This window comes from Anticarsia gemmatalis, chromosome 4, assembly GCF_050436995.1.
Source record: "Anticarsia gemmatalis isolate Benzon Research Colony breed Stoneville strain chromosome 4, ilAntGemm2 primary, whole genome shotgun sequence".
NCBI lineage: Eukaryota > Metazoa > Arthropoda > Insecta > Lepidoptera > Erebidae > Anticarsia > Anticarsia gemmatalis.
In genome coordinates this window covers 1,312,632-1,326,089 of record NC_134748.1, presented here as the reverse complement: position 1 = coordinate 1,326,089, position 13,458 = coordinate 1,312,632, and the positions used below count along the sequence as shown (strand labels likewise).

Sequence of the window (13,458 nt, the reverse complement as noted above, 5' to 3'; positions counted from 1 at the left end):
TTGAGATCATGCATGGGCCAATGGACGACTGGCCTTCGCTATCCAGGGTGTGGGCGGGTTCTCGGTGACGGCGAGTTGTTAAGGATAGAGCGAGGCATCTTTCAGGGTGACAGTCTGAGTCCCTTGTGGTTTTGCCTGGCACTGAACCCTCTCAGTACTTTACTGAGGATTTCGGGCCAAGGTTATAGGTTGCGAAGAGATGGTCAAGTCATATCTCACCTGTTCTACATGGATGACCTCAAGTTGTTTGCTTCATCCGAACCGCATATGGTGGAATTGCTGAAGGTGACTGAAGTTTTCAGTAATTCCATCAGAATGGAGTTTGGTGTAGACAAGTGTGCGGTCATGCATGTAAAACAGGGGAGGGTGGTGACATCCGAGGGTTTACAACTCTCGGATCACACAACTCTCAGACCGCTCCTCGCCACCGACACCTACAAATACTTGGGTATGTCACAGGCGTTAGGCATCGATGAGGTGGGAATGAAACGATTGTTGCGGGAACGTTTCTTTGGCCGCCTGAGAAAAGTACTTAATAGTCTTTTGTCGGGTGGTAACAAGGTTCGTGCCTTTAACGGTTGGGTCATTCCACTTCTGATGTACTCCTTTGGCATACTCAAGTGGACTCAGACCGAGCTGGACGCCCTGGATAGGAGAGTCCGGTCACTGCTGACCTCATATCGGATGCATCACCCGCGATCATCGGTGATGAGACTGTACATTCCGCGGAAGTGTGGGGGTCGAGGTTTTTTGAATGCCAAAACCCTCCACAACCGCGAGGTGTGCAGTCTTCGAGATTATTTTCTCAGCACTGACGTGGGGTTGCACCGAGATGTGGTTGCAGTTGATAAAGGACTCACTCCTCTGTCCTTGGCTAACGAGAACTGGCGACGGCCTGTGGTGATGGACGTTGGGGACCGCGTCGATGTGTGGCGGAGCAAGGAGCTGCATGGCAGGTACTATCGGGCCCTTCACGGACCCGATGTCGACCTGCTGGCGTCGGTGGCCTGGTTACGCTTCGGTGATCTCTTTGGAGAAACCGAGGGGTTTGTCTGCGCAATTGCTGACGAAGTTGTCAAGACGAACAACTACCGGAAATATATTATGAAGGACGGCACAATTGACGTGTGCCGGGCTTGTCATCAGCCTGGCGAGTCCCTCAGACATATAGTTTCCGGCTGTTCGCGTCTTGCCAATGGAGAGTACTTGCACAGACACAACCAAGTAGCCAGGATCATCCACCAGCAACTTGCTCTGAAGCATAATCTTGTGGTCACCGAGGTCCCTTACTACAGGTATGTTCCGGAGCCGGTTCTTGAAAATGGCTCAATCACCATGTACTGGGATCGGTCTATAATCACGGATCGCACTATAATTGCGAACAAACCCGATATAGTGGTTGTAGACCGATCAGAGCGTGTCGCAGTAATCGTCGACATCACTGTCCCGCATGACGAGAATCTCGTGAAGGCCGAAAAAGATAAAGAAGTTAAATATTTGGATCTGGCTCATGAGATTGTCGACATGTGGGATGTGGATTCCGCGATTATTGTCCCCATAGTCGTGTCAGTTAACGGACTTATAGCTAAGAGTCTCGACCAACATCTTCGGAGGCTTGCGTTGGGCAGCTGGGTCAAGGGCCTGATGCAGAAGGCGGTTCTTCTCGGCACGGCACGAATCGTTAGGAGGTTCCTCGCCCTGGAGTCCTAACCGCCGGTACTTTGGACCCTGTTCCCGATACCGGTGGCCACCTAATTTTTATATTTTTAAATATGTTTTTTTTTATATTTTTCTTACTATAATGAAAATATATATTTAAAAATGTAATAATTAAGAAGAATTATAAATAAAGAGAATAATAATATATAATAGAAACCGATTAAAGAAAAAGTAGAGAGAGAGTAAAAGAACTTTGTAAATGCATGTTTGTTTAACATGCTAAAGACAAATTCAAAATAGTCAAAATCATGTTGCCAGGTTTGTCGCCTTTGTGCTAGCTTCAATTTGCCCCTGTTCCTTCTGGTGAGTGGTAAACCAAGTGACAAAGTTGTTACAGGTTCTCGAGTGCCTTTACCTTTGCTAAAAGGCAGCTATTTTAATTGGCAACAAACGGGCCCGACCAATTACGTCATAACGAACGCGTATTTTGTTACGAAAGGTAAAGGTGTTGCATTTCTTGTATAAAATAATACTAGCAAGATATTTGCTAAACCTGCCGTTGATTTGAGCCAATTAGACAAATATTCTTTTACAACAAATAATATATTCCATTTAAAATAGCATCATAAGCAAAGAATACTCTTTAGAATTCAACAAAAATAAATTCTCTTCTGCATCTTCGAAAGACCGACGTTCAGCGAACAACAAAGCTTGGTAAGAATGCACAAGCTACATGCATCAACAAAACAACTATTGTGCTACGAACTTCGTAGAGCCCAGCTACGAATCTGTTCGTAGCATCACGTACCGTAGCACCTTTAACGGTGAGTACACATTAGCTGAAGCATTTATTTGTAATGCAACATCCTAAGGAAATCTCGACGTCGTATTCAACGAAATTCTTGCAACCCTGCTTTTGTGTTTCAAAATTCTTATTTATCACGAAACGTTATGACTGGTATCGAGTCGCTATTGAAAAATGTTCAAGGAAAATGGAACCAATTTAAAACTGTTTTTCCAAGTAATTTTAAATGTCAAACGTTCAAAACGAAGGCGACACGATAGTATCAAAAGTTAATCGCCTTAACTTTTATACCACTCGATATTATAGCGTTCGCATTTCTGAGACAGAATGGGGCTTTTGACTGCAACTGCAAATTACATTGCGCGTTTTCAATTTGTCCAAGCAGTCGAATTATATTTATTTACAGAGATGTATGTCAAAAAGTAATGTTTACATTCCATGGAACGTTACATGAAGATAACAAATGCTCTGTAACAAGCAATAACAGTAATGTACAACTACCTTTTAAACGCTGCGTATCTTGCTTCGGGTATTTACGCTCGGATGTTTAATTTCATATTTGCAGAAATGTTTAAGTTCGGAAAGTTTCAAGTCCGGAAATGTTCCCGTATGTGCTCAAAGTGTTCGTTATATGAATTAAATTTTCAAGTTTTAGTTTACAGGTTTACATTTCAGTACTGAAGTGGAAATGTGTATTTGAATTGGTATATTACATTCGCAATTTTAAAAGTAGTTCACTGCAATGGATGGTTTTAAATTTTTTGGTTTGCAGCCAAAATGTGGTATTTTAATATAAACATTTTGTGTTTTATTTTGATGTTTAGATTAGTAGTTACCTTGCGACACCTAAACGTCAAGTTTAAATAAAGGTAAATAACGTTATTACTTGACAAGTTTCAATAATAAAAAGTTTCGTCGTAAGTTAAGTCGTAATATTAAAAAGTTTTCCCTGACATAAGATTATGTTTCGCTCGATTTGTCTTTTACAAGGAAGCAAGACAAAAACAATGTCCAACACTAATTTGACGGCATCAATTACGAATTCGTAAACCAATCTTTTTGCGTAATTAGGCGTCTCATTAAAAAATAAACGGATTTTCAGACAACAGAGGGATTATTACCAAACTGGGGCTCCTAAAAAACAATTAGGTACCTCTGGTTGGCTATAAAAATTATAATATTCAGGCGTTTAAAGCTATTATTCCGTGGAGAGGTAGATTAGGACCATATGTGGGCCTTTGTTGTCCCTTACGTAAATAAATTATACCGTTATGACGCTGAGAATGGGCTCCAACGTTATATTAATTGGCGGTTAATTTATAATGGGATCTAGCTATCTAAAGAAATTCTCAGATATTAACCTTAATGTTAAGTTATTCTTTGAAAACATACCAGTGACTTTTAACACACATAACTGTTACACCAAAATGTTTACAATTTTAACAAAGAGATAAGCGTCAATTGGATGTGCAAGATTATATTTTTTAAGCTGTTAAGGAAATATTTATTAATTGGTAAGTTTGGTAGATTCAGTCCTAATTCATTTATAATTTCAAGAAGAGACTTTATCTCGGCCGTGGCTCTGAAATGAGTTAAATATAAATCCTTTGACTAGTACTACTATATGTGTGAGATCTAACACTCTATATCAAAAGTTCGACGTCAGGTGACAACGCTAGAATTGCATTAAAGTTAGTCTGTGAGGTAGCTACATCAAGTTCTATCAGTTCTTGGCTTAAGTCGCTAAGTAAGTTTACCTAGACTGGGAATATCTAATATACTAATATTGTATATAGATTGAGGATATATATTACAATATTGGTGAGAGGGGTATTAACAAACTAATAAATGAATTTAACCCCTTATTGTAGGGCAAGGGTTATGAGATGACCAATATAAACCATGCGTGAGTTGTGGGTTTTGTATTTTTTTTACAAGAATATAATAAACTAATGTTGATTATAATTCTAAGTTTCAGAACTGCTGTTCTGAAACTTAGAATTATAATCAAATATAATCAAAAAATATCACTATAGCGTGCTCGCTATAGTGATATTTTTTTATATCAAAAGATAATGCTTAATTAACTATTTCCAAGTGTTATATTAATCACTTTTAAGCTTAATAAGATTTAAGTTTGATTGAAGCTAAAACCAAATAGAATAAATATTATAGTCCAATAATGCAGCAGCCATTAAATACAAGATACAGTAGATGATTCATCTTATACAAAGCCCTGTAAAATAATTTTATAAAAGTAGAATATATTTCCTAATCCCCGTGTAAACTTTCTAAATCTCAAAGCTTAAATTTGTTACTAAAATAAACAGAAATTATCGCTAGAAAGTATTCGCGATCACTTATCGAGTTTCGAATCGAATGCGAATTTGACAAACTCCGTAATGAGGTGAGATAACGTCACAACTTGCAGAAATATTACTTGTTAGAAACATACAGATGCGGGGCATGGAGCAGGCACGTGAAAAAACTGCTAAGTATCTGAACATTTATCCTTAAAAAAAGACAAAAATCTTTTGTTTTGAGACTCTTCAGTAATGTATTAGGTGAAGTATAAGTAATGTTTTTGAAGACAACAAAGGTTAAAACGTAAAAAAAATCATAAAAGACAGTTGTCGTTAATTCAATCGACGACTTTTTAAGATAATAATAGTCTAAAAGTCTAGATTGCATGTTTGATCACTTCAAATTAAGTTAAATGACTAAATTGCACTATAGTTTTAACTTATCTGTACAATATTATATGTACAACGTTTTTGAAACAGCTTCATTTAAAACTTCACCGTGTCTGTACCAACTTTGTATCCGTATGTTTCCATCAACGTACGGAGTAAGCGACGCAACTTTGGAAGGTACACTCGATACTCAAAGAGAGTATACTTCGCCGGGAATCGATTCGACTCGGATATCGGAAATTATAGTTGAATTACTTCGGCAACAAGCGATAGCGCTGACGTCACCGCCGCCATCTTGGATCCTTTTGTAACTGACAGTGACGACAGATAATTGGAGAAAAATGTCGGTTGGATATTATTTTCATTTGATTTTTGAAAGGAAAAGATTGGTTTATTACGGATTTGTTAAAATTTTGTACTTTTGTCCGAAATAGAGACAAAATTCAATTGATTTGTTTCATGTTTTCTTTTTAGAAGGAAGCATTGGCAAAATAACACAGATTAATCCGAATCTTCTAATATTTTGGTTACCTAAAAATATTTCAAAGCATCCAGGAACCACATTGTACACATAATCTTAAGTTACATTTCGCTATAAACCATACAAGTAAGTTTATTTAAAGGCACAGCAGCACTCCTGCCGGCAGATACTTAAAGGTGCGAACGAAATACTACTCAATCTAAGCTGTCAACCGAAAACTGGCTGAAGTTTCAAGATAGGCTGAAACATTCTGCTCACACAGGTATAAAACCTTCCACTTTATGTGTCCGTAATCAGGCCATTCTGAAAAGCTTTCAGGTGGAAGGCCACCTATAAAACTGAACTATTGTGATAAGATTCACGTCACGTTAAACCTTAAGGAACCAATCACTTAGATTTTTGGAGTTGTGTAATGTGTGATGAATTAGTTATTTACTTGATAGATCGTCTTGATTATGTAGTTACCGTTTTAGGAATTTAAGGGATATGATGAACATACTTATTTTTAAGCTATAAAATGTATTTTCGGAAAGCTTAGTATACTTCATACTTTTTGAAGATTCATTAGTATCTGACTATCTCATACTGGACACGGGATTTCTCTCAAAATGAGTGAGAGTGAAAGTATAATGGTAATGTCAGGATTGGGGACTTCACATTCCTTTAAGAACTGTTACAGACTCTCAGACATGCAACTTTTTTCTCGGTGTTATTTTAAATAATAAAGTAAGTGATCATTATTTTAAAAGGTAAAAATTAATGGTATTTATTTTAGAATACCTGCATTCTACAAGCTACTAGACACGCTTTGACAGCACTTTCAAAGAACGAAAGAAAGAAGCGAAGATGTAATCAAGCCTCGTCTTCTCTTAGTCGCGTGCAACTGTGAATATCTAGTTTTATCTCGTAAAATCTCGTTTTACTTCCACTAAGTTTCTAGAGGTTTCATGTTATTTAATTAGTATCAGTTTCAAATCAGTGAAGCTTAAAGTTATTTTCAATTTATAGCTTGAATGAACTGCGCTAAGTGCAACTTGAAGATTCATTAGCTAGATTCAGAATTCATATCAAAAGTTTTATTTGAAATTGAAACTAAGTTAAATGTCTAATTTTGTTAGGAGTTGTAGGTTTCTGTTTAAATTGATTCTACGAATCGCACTTCTTTTTCTTTATTTATTGTCAATTTTAAAACCTACTTTGATTGACGTAGATCTTATGCTATTTAGGTATTGAACATCACATTATTTCTTTACGCAGATCCTACAAACATTTCCAAGAATTGGATGGCATTTGTCGAGTATCTATAACGTATCAAATGTAACGTAGTCAATACGTAGAAATCACTAATAAAATACTTAGAATGTAACATACAGCCAGAACTACCAAATACAAGTGATTCCACGAAAAACAACCCATGAAAATCAAAACATCAAATCAAAGCTAACTGTTTTTCTTTACTTCCGACAGGGAAATTCAATTAGGCACACGCAGTCCGATCTCTCTATACAGACGTTGGTGAAATTAGATAAAATTCTTGTGTTTACCAATGGCCACGGGCTACGTCAGTCGGTCAGTCTATTTAATTTGACTGCCAACTGTTATTGCGTTACTCGTGTTTGTGTTGGACCCGACTGGACCCGAAATACATAAATTAATAACATTGATTTCGTTTACTTGCAATCGAGTTTCTTAATACGTTTTTGGGTTTTGTTTTAAGAGAATTTCTATTTAACATGTTGGCTGCTTTGTTGCCATGTGAAACAGTTTCGATTTCTGATCTTATACGTTCCTAATATTCAAGCAGATCTCTCATGTTACGCTTCAAATACATTATTGGATTCGGGAATTTGTGACATCCTTCATATCCCATTGAGCCGTCTCCCAGTGAGTCACAGACAATATACTTATTTTATTATATTTTAACCCCTCACGCCAGAACCACTCAAGATGAATATGTAGATTTCTGCGATAACCTAAAAAAAACTGTTGGCAATAAATGCCAAGATCGTATTGTTTGGCTGTCACTCGGTGGCATTCTTTCCCGAAGGATTCCCGCTATTCTAGGTTACAGGCCCTCGTAAATATTTGATAGACATCAATCATTCACGAGACAAGCTCCCTCCCGATCGAAACGGAATAGACACAGTAATGTTTCACAGATATTGGCGTGTACTACTGCAGCTGACGTTTGAGTTATGACTTGATAACACGCCTGTCGGAAGCATTATCGCGGATTCTAAGTAATTCGTGAAATTAGAACGATCATTGCTGATATTCATACGAAAATAAGCTCAGGAATGAACGGTTTACGGTTCAATTTGTACATTTTGTAGGCGCTTTTCGACGAATTCGTTTATCGCTCGAATTAATTCTCGACCTCGGTTCGCTTTCGAGATTAATTTTCAGATGTTTAGCGCACTGGCAACTGTCTATCTAGCAATTTTGTCGGTTCAAAGTGAAAAGGGTTGTTGTAAGCAGATTTGCGGAGCGACGGCGACGTCTCTTGCGAAATATTTGTGTTACTTTACAAAATGCAAGCGGGAGAGGATGTTTTAATAAAATGCAATGTAAGGAGTGTTGGAGCACTGAACATACTCAAAGGTTGCGTCTACGAGAACATTTTTACTGAATGCAGGTAGTATTTGTTTTGAAATTGAGTTTACTCTACGCTATATTTTAATTTATGTAGTAACTTAAACTGTCAAAATAATAGACTTTTGTACAACTTTCCTAGTAGACACGTGTAATGTTATAATAATTGTTTCGCTTTGAAACAGTATATCTATCTATTAACATGAAACGTGTGAGTTGTACAATTCGCCGAATATAATGTTCACTTTGATAACAATACGCTTTGTCTGAATTTCACAAGAAGCGTCATTTAGATAGAGTTTCCTAGTGCAAATGACCTGTGTCCCTGTTCCTAGAAGCGCTAATGACTACATATGTTGCACTGATATTGTGTTTGTATCTGACAACCTACATTTGGAAAACAAAAACGTATTCAAAACTATTCTGTTACAGACTGAAGTATTGTTATTTGGAAAAATAATAGCCATATTGTAGTTGATACTAAAACATCCAATTGTTCTTGGAATAAATATGCTTTTAATATTATAAAGAGTTGGTTAAAATACCGCTGAAAAGACGTCGTTTTATTTATTTTTATATTAGAGCCAGAAATTAATGTATTTTATAGTAGAGAGAAAACGAAGTTATTCAAATAACGGTTTACTGCATCGTGTATCGAGAGTTTGACATTTAAAATTTACTGCCAAAATAGTTCTTACGAAGCCCGCTAGAGGCTCTAAACAGATGTAAAATTTCTCGATAACTAGCCGGTTGTCGGTAGTCGATAGTAGTAGGGGATCGAGCTACTGTAAGGTACTTCATGGTGTTTCTGTCAATTTATCGTTTAATTTATTATTCGTAAGCGCGTTTCTGTACACTCGGTACTATCGGGTATCAAGTGTTAGACATTTAAAATGTACTGCCAAAATAGTTCTCACGGAGCCCAGTAGAGGCGCTGATCAGATTTTCATACAAAATTTCTCGATGAAAGGTTGGTTGTCGATAGTCTATAGTAGTACAGAATCGAGCTACAGATCATCACTTGAAATTTATCGACATACTCCTATAAAAAGCAGAATAAAACTTACGTGAGCAACTGCGTAGTATCCTTCTCAATCTTGAAGAGTTTCCGTGCGGTGTAGTCACTGAACTTGTGTATGGCCCTGGTGATGTCTTGCTTGCGGTCGATGTCGGCCTGGTCCGCGGACTGCCACGACTCGATGTACACCAGCGAGACGCGAGTGTTCAGGGTGCGGAAGTACTGTGGATGAATTAGAAGATATGAGACTTTATTTTGATAATTTTTGGTATAGTATAAATACTATGGTTTGGTTGGGACATGCCGAGGTTTGTCTTTTATATTAAGCCTGTTTGGAAGATGATTTAAAAAAAAAACCTATTGTTATTAATATTTATAAGACCTTAGAGTGGTTCAGGCTGAACATTATTGATTAGATAATCAGTGTTTTTAAAGGATTAAGTGAGTATCTGATTTCTGTACCATATTAATCACGACACGTTTATAATTCGGGGTAATTACCTAGTTACTAAGAATTTTGTTAACAAACTCATATAACATTATTTGAATTGGGTGTTTATAATCTACTGAAAATTGGAAACAGTAATTAGAAAGAAAATAATAATTATTATATTCTTTCTAATTACTATTATATGATAAATAATTTTCACATACGATTTTTTTTATTAGGAGGCAGAAGTGTGTGAATTTGCAGTGTATTATGTATAAAACTGCTTCCACTAGATAGCCATCTGGTTACCATAATTGCAAAACTAAAATTACAAGAAAAATGTCTCTACGATATGTCTCTGTCGAAACTTTCAGGACATGCTCGTATGAGCATGATGTTTTATGGACGCCATTTCTTATAGTTCATTCTTTGGTATACTGCCAGCTTTTATTATGACGTATGATAAAATGTATGGAGTTTAAGTCCGTCTCCATCGATGCGGTGACAACCTTGAACTCCAACCTTCAGCTGTCAAGAACACAACCCGCATACTACAAAACTTCTCAAGTTTGAGAAGTACGAGATAAGTATAATATTGCGCTTCAAATATTTAATTATTTCACTCCAAATGTCTTCAAAAACTCGATGAATTTTTTAATAAAAAACTAGTTTTTCTGACACGTCGTTCAAAAATACACGAAACAAGGACTACGCAAAAACTACAAAAAGCCGCACACCCGCTTCATATTAATGTTCGTTAGTTCCACAAAAAAACTCGAAACAATTCAGTCCCTATCCACGGCGGCTAAAAAAAAAATATCAATTTCCCAACCAAAAAAATTTGAAAGCAAAATTTTTCGCCCATCGATTCTGCGAGGTCTTTTTGCGAAACTAGCGCGCGCCAGCTATGTGAAGGGACAACTTCATTATTTAGAAAATTGGCCTTTCAGTTCTATTTAAAAGCCGGAACACACGCCATTATACGCTCACAAAACGTTTTGATTAAGTCAAAAATTGAATTTCGGACAAGCATTACTTATTTAGTGGGTACGAACTTTTAATGAAGTTACGAGTTTCAATTTAGAAGTTTTGATGTTTTGGCGAATTTTATGTGCGCCTGGTGTGTAAGCGGAGATGACTTGCTGGCTACCCGAATTATAAGGACTTGCCAACCTTATGGAAATATAATGACGATACGCTGACATAGAACCCGGATTAATGAATTGATTTATAAATGAACAATAAGGAATCATGGATACACACCGTCAAGTTCTTATCTTACTGTGTGTATATTTCTAGGTAGGTATTATGTGTTGTGTAAAAAGGCATGGGAGAAAAGGATTGAAACACTTTTTTCACTTTGTAATGTTATTATCATGATCCACCAAAAATACTTTCCATTTTTATCAACAATAACGATTGATGAAAACGTATATTTTGGTCTTAATTGTGAGAACTCGAGTCTGTTCCGATCATTACAATTCGCAAACAAAAAAGTATCAATTTAACGAATATTGAGTGCGCAGTTTCTAAAGAATAATTAACAAACAATACCGGGGTTTATCCGTTTCAAATTCAATTTTAAAATAAAATGAAATTTCAACGGAGTGAGTTGAAATAAATGGGTTCAGTTGATTTGATTAATGAAGGAGATTACTGAAGGCTGCCTAGCCGCTCCGAATTGACTCTTTTCTTTCTACTGTGTATTAATTGTAAATAGATCGAGTAAATTAAGTGCGTACTCGTGGAGGGTATAAATTGAAGCGGTATTTGGGCTTAGAGTGAAAAGGTTTTTGGTTAGTTGCGGTAATGGTTTATGGGCTTAGCAATCAGCCTGCTAATTGAAACCATGTAAAAGGTTTTTGAAAAGCGGAGAGAACATAGAGAGAATTCTAAATGTTCACGTTCAGTTTGGTGATGCAAATTTTTAGGACGACTTAGGATTGGTGACTGCTCAATGGTTTTAAAATCGAATCCAGTGCTAAGTAATCTCGCTCAAGTCGATCGATCTCTCGGGACTACGTGAACAACAAAACAGGAGATACGACAGACAAAACAATTCGTAATCACATACATCATGACTTAGGCTTCAGTTAATGTATAACTCGCAATAAAACCAGCATCTTTATCTCCCGTACAAAGGCAAATACAAGTTTAGTACAGACATAAAATATACTGAACAATATGTATTATGTGAGCTAATTGCGACGTCGTCCTTTGGCGATAAAAACTGGGCACAACACATGTCATGAAGTGCGTCTGACATGTGTCGGAGTGACAAATTTATGAGTGACGGCTCTGGAAGGCCTTTAGGTTTTGTATAGAAATGTAGGGTTAAAGTACGTTTGTGATATTCAGCTTTAAAGGTTTAGTAAGAATAAGAATGACTTTATTATGTTGCATTGTATAACTGTTGTTGAGTTATGCAAAAAATGTTGAAAAAATTAATGTATTTTTATTTCTGTCTGAGTAATCAGTTCTTTCATAGAAAATCCAACGTTTTTAATCACCAAAAAAAATATCACCAGTGTAAAAACCTCAGTGTAACCTAACCTGTCCGATCCGGCCTTAGTAGTAGCTTATCATTTTGCGCTTTTAACATTATGTGCCTAAACAGTTAGTTGGGTATATAAGTAGAGAAAACGAAAGAAATTGATAAAGAAAAACTCGGTGTTCTCACATGTTCTGCACAATATTCCGTACATACATTTTCTTTTACTGTTATTCATCTCATATAATACCGTTTTTTGTTATACTAATAACAGTGAAGCTACATAAAAACTATATCACTAAATCGAGTTAACATTTAGAAAAAAAGTGTCACTACAAATTGCTTCTGTCCCAGCATCATATAAACCTGTCCGGGTGTGGCGTTCGTTTTAATGCTGACAAAATAAATGGTGCCTTTGACAAAAGTGTGGGCCGCACGTCTGTGACATTCACAATTTGGTCGCGTTATAATGAATTTGTTCGCTAATTGCATTAGTAAGCTTGTTTTACGGGAAAATGTTTTAGTAGGTCATCGGTTGAATTTAACGTTCATTTTGTTTATTTAGGCTCAATGACATTTACTGTGCTTTATAAAATGAATACTGATTTTGAGCTTTTATTTTTGGACCAATTACGAATTTGTTTTTTGAACGACTAATTAAATGACCATCGAACAGTGAAATAGGGTGCGTAAAATTAACGCAGTTTTAGGAAATATATTAGTAGTAGTAGTTCTACGCAAAAATAACAATACATAAAACATTGTCAATATGTTCCTAAAGTATTTATAATTTTATATTCAATTTTAATTCTTAGATACTTATGATAATCTAAATAAGATTTATGCCTTTAAAAATGCAAAAATATAACCTCAAACTCGCAAAATTACATACTTTCATAAAAATAATCTTCAATTGTAGTTTTACTTACCAGATCGGCAATATTAGCCACTTGTATCGCATCATGGACGACCTCAGACCGCGTGCTGCCGTTCCTTCTATCAAACATAGCCTTGTCGATCACCAGTGCTGTCTCGATATACTTCGTGGTCTCTCTGACGTCACGCCTGCGACGGTTGAGCGCCCGGAGACCAGCGTCTTGCCACCAACGCCATGCGCGCTCTTCTTTCGCACGGGGCGATGAATCCCTGCAGAAAATAAAAATTGATGTTTATTTGGTGATTGTATGACTTTTTGTTTCGTTTTACTTTGTTTTGTTGTTGAAATAATAGTCTTGTTGAAATACAAAAAATATTATTAAAATGTTTCGATGAAGTTGGCGCGTAAATGA

At 36.4% G+C, this 13,458-nt stretch overlaps 1 protein-coding gene across 11 annotated transcripts in view; it reads right to left on the bottom strand.

Annotated features, from left to right (window-relative positions):
* mmd (disintegrin and metalloproteinase domain-containing protein mind-meld) overlaps positions 1-13,458 on the bottom strand; it is a 476,847-nt gene that overhangs the window by 22,209 nt on the left and 441,180 nt on the right. For all 11 annotated transcript variants that reach the window (XM_076112972.1, XM_076136870.1, XM_076112975.1 and 8 more), the window contains 2 exons: positions 13,099-13,315; positions 9,298-9,470 (listed from right to left, as the gene is read on the bottom strand). In XM_076112972.1, coding sequence (XP_075969087.1) covers positions 9,298-9,470; positions 13,099-13,315 — 390 coding nt within the window. The remainder of the gene's footprint in view (positions 1-9,297; positions 9,471-13,098; positions 13,316-13,458) is intronic.